This window comes from Poecilia reticulata, linkage group LG4 (assembly GCF_000633615.1).
Source record: "Poecilia reticulata strain Guanapo linkage group LG4, Guppy_female_1.0+MT, whole genome shotgun sequence".
In the NCBI taxonomy this organism is placed as follows: domain Eukaryota; kingdom Metazoa; phylum Chordata; class Actinopteri; order Cyprinodontiformes; family Poeciliidae; genus Poecilia; species Poecilia reticulata.
Window position 1 is genome coordinate 26980262 of NC_024334.1, and position 3796 is coordinate 26984057.

The 3796-nt window shown below is 39.5% G+C and overlaps 1 protein-coding gene across 40 annotated transcripts in view; it reads left to right on the plus strand.

Annotated features, from left to right (window-relative positions):
• adgrl2a (adhesion G protein-coupled receptor L2a) overlaps window positions 1-3796 on the plus strand; it is a 127241-nt gene that overhangs the window by 100990 nt on the left and 22455 nt on the right. For all 40 annotated transcript variants that reach the window (XR_533604.2, XM_008408083.2, XM_008408086.2 and 37 more), the window contains 2 exons: window positions 143-363; window positions 964-1030. Coding sequence is in view for 39 of the 40 variants with exons in the window: in XM_008408083.2 (XP_008406305.1) it covers window positions 143-363; window positions 964-1030 (288 nt within the window). In the remaining variant the exon portion in view is untranslated. The remainder of the gene's footprint in view (window positions 1-142; window positions 364-963; window positions 1031-3796) is intronic.

The window sequence follows — 3796 nt, forward strand, 5'->3', positions numbered from 1 at the left end:
CTGTGATTATCGTTTGTTTAATGGTCTAAAACATCTAAGTGTGATATACAAGAACAACAAGAAATCCTTAAGAGAGAAAAGACCACTGTATTGTCTGTGTCTGACATTAATTTATTTTCTGAATCTGTAATTATGCTYTCAGATTGGATGTGCCATCATTGCTGGAATCCTCCATTTCTTCTTCCTGGCTTCCTTCTCCTGGATGTGCCTGGAGGGAGTACAGCTATACCTCATGCTCGTCGAGGTCTTTGAGAGCGAATACTCTCGAAAAAAGTACTACTATGTGTCGGGGTACCTCTTCCCGGCAATCGTGGTCGGCGTCTCGGCAGCCATCGACTACGGCAGCTACGGGACCCACAAAGCGTAAGTGCAGCTGTCTGACACACATTCTGTGAACAGCAAAGCTGACATGCAGGATGCTACGCTGCRTAGAGTCTACCTGCTGTGTCTGTGTGAGGCAGATTTTGAAAAGAAATCAACTCATCATCTCTTGCCAGCACCTTATGCGTTGCCCCTGGAGACTACACCGAAACATTCAAGCTTCTTTTTTGCCAGGGATGGGCAGCTGTTCAATTTTTCATGTCATTTGAAAGTGGCTGACAGACCCAACACTGTGGTTTCACCAGAGGGTGCAGCTACATTAATGCCTCTCTGCTCAAAGACCCTCCTGTGACCTCTTGTTTGTAAATGCTCTCTTAAAGAGAAGAGCATTGTGCAGAAGCCTTTTACGTAGATTAATGACCATATCACAGCAAAGACTCGTTGCTGCTAAAGACTACTTGGGGTCTTTTCTCTGTTTTGTGTAAATGTAATCACGTTCAATGCACAAGGAGCTCTTAAAAGTGCCTAATAAAAAGTCTACATGATAAATATTCCCAGCATTATATTTTCTGCAAAAAAAAAAAATATATATATATATATATATATGTGCTGTATGTTAAATTGCTTGTTTCTTTGTCACAGGTGTTGGCTGAGTGTAGACAATCATTTCATATGGAGCTTTATAGGACCAGTCACCTTTATCATCATGGTAAGCTGTTTTATTTTACGTACACTTTCAGAGTGCTAAAGCGAGTGAGAGCAAGTGAGATGAAAGAGATGCAAGGAGGAGATAAAGGAAGTGGGACGGKCAAAGTGAGATGAAAAGTCAGCAGGATTTGTTTTTCTTCACCTTGTTTCCTCAGAGATGACAGGTTAATTCTGCAACAAAGACGCATTTTTGAAGGATCCAAACCCCTTTGTGGCTCTTTGTCCCTGACAGGAATCAGGACTTCATAAAGTACTTCAATCAAAATGTGCAGACATATTAGAGCTGCATCATCTAGGAGCTTTTGATTTATCCTTTACAGTGGTTTGTGAAAGGATATATATTCCAGTGACTGCTTTAAAATATTGGTCACAATGCATGAATAAAAAAAAATCAGAAAAATGTGGCTTGCAAATATATGTGGAAAACTTTCCTATCATACCCTTAAAATAAAATCCAAATGGAAAATCTTCAGATATGTTTGATTTGAGACAATAAAACATATTTAGAAAACATACAGTGGTGGTTTTTGATATGGGCTATGCGGGCAGTTGCCCAGGGCAGCATCTCAAAGCGGCGGGGCACCAAAGAGCTAGAAAATAAATTAGGTCTTATCTGTCAGTTGCCTCCTGAACAAGTTTGCTACCATTTGTATGCATGTGTAAAGGAGTAAAGTTCCATTAGTTGCTGTTGAGTACTAGGAGACTACATTTTCTGAAGAAAAAAAAANAAAAAATGCCCGAGTACACCGAAAACAATTTTCAAATGTTAATTTAGCTTAAGGGTAAAATGCTATCCAAACCAACCTGTCCCTTGGAGGAAAATATTACTTAATTATCTTTAGATTAGTCATGTTTTTTGTTTCATTTTCTTTGGCCAGGACTCCCTTGAAAAAGAGGGTTTTAATCTCAATGGGGTTTTTTCATCCWGGTAAACTAAAGATTAAATAAAAATTAGGTAATCCAAGGCCTACATACTGCTAGGATTGTKAATGAAGAAAGAAAGTAGAATTTGTCTCAAATTAGGAAGCAAGATAGATGTTCTCAAAAAGCAACACATTTTTCAATTAAATACATTTAAATACAGATGGAAAGTAAAGTCACTGACAGTCCATCAGTCTGAAAAGTAATTTCTAAACCCGTTGGAGTCCAGTGAACCACATGTGAGAAACCATGATGCTGTTTGTTAGAATTGGTGGATCTTCCAAAATTCCTCCAAAAAATTCATTGAGGACTCATCCAAAAATTCACAAAAGAAACCAGAGCACTGAGATATCCCTTTTTTCGGTTATGGGTAATGTTCAAGGAGAGTGGGCTAAAACGGCATCAATAAAAGAGCTTCAAAGTGAAAACAACTGCAGACCAAAACTCACACAAAAAGTTCTCATATTTGGTAAAAAAAAAACCAAACAAAAAAAAACCTTTTGCTAAGCTATTCTGTGGACCTGTGAGGCAACAGTTTAATGTTTTGGAAGGTCATAGCACAACATAGTAGCACATATTACAGAACAAATACGGTGGTGGTAGTGAGATGTTCCACCACATTGCATTGCTTAAAGGTYTATTTAAATCCTGGGACACTTGCAATTGATATAACTATAMATTTCTCTGTCTACTTATTTAAAAATTCCAAAGGAGAATGTCCTGGCATCAGTGTGTGGCCTGAAGCAAAACTGAGCAATACAACAAGACAGTGAACTGAAGCACACTGGCAAATTCCAATGACTGTAAAAAAAATAAAAATAAATCAGTAATAAAGGGTATGCTGTCGCATTGTCAAAGCTGAATTGTAAATCTCACGGACATGCTGTGGAATGACTAGAAATGACAGCAAATTTTGCCATCATGAGTGGGCCAAAATGCCTCCACGGAGATGTAAAAAACGTATTGCCGGAAATACAAACAGTTGACGACAATTGTTTGTGCCATAGGGGGCACAACCAGTTATTACTAATTTTAATATCGTTTGGCTATTGCTTTTTCACACAGGCAAAAATATTAATCTGTAATAAAAGACATTATCACTTAAGARCTGTGATTATCGTTTGTTTAATGGTCTAAAACATCTAAGTGTGATATACAAGAACAACAAGAAATCCTTAAGAGAGAAAAGACCACTGTATTGTCTGTGTCTGACATTAATTTATTTTCTGAATCTGTAATTATGCTYTCAGATTGGATGTGCCATCATTGCTGGAATCCTCCATTTCTTCTTCCTGGCTTCCTTCTCCTGGATGTGCCTGGAGGGAGTACAGCTATACCTCATGCTCGTCGAGGTCTTTGAGAGCGAATACTCTCGAAAAAAGTACTACTATGTGTCGGGGTACCTCTTCCCGGCAATCGTGGTCGGCGTCTCGGCAGCCATCGACTACGGCAGCTACGGGACCCACAAAGCGTAAGTGCAGCTGTCTGACACACATTCTGTGAACAGCAAAGCTGACATGCAGGATGCTACGCTGCRTAGAGTCTACCTGCTGTGTCTGTGTGAGGCAGATTTTGAAAAGAAATCAACTCATCATCTCTTGCCAGCACCTTATGCGTTGCCCCTGGAGACTACACCGAAACATTCAAGCTTCTTTTTTGCCAGGGATGGGCAGCTGTTCAATTTTTCATGTCATTTGAAAGTGGCTGACAGACCCAACACTGTGGTTTCACCAGAGGGTGCAGCTACATTAATGCCTCTCTGCTCAAAGACCCTCCTGTGACCTCTTGTTTGTAAATGCTCTCTTAAAGAGAAGAGCATTGTGCAGAAGCCTTTTACGTAGATTAA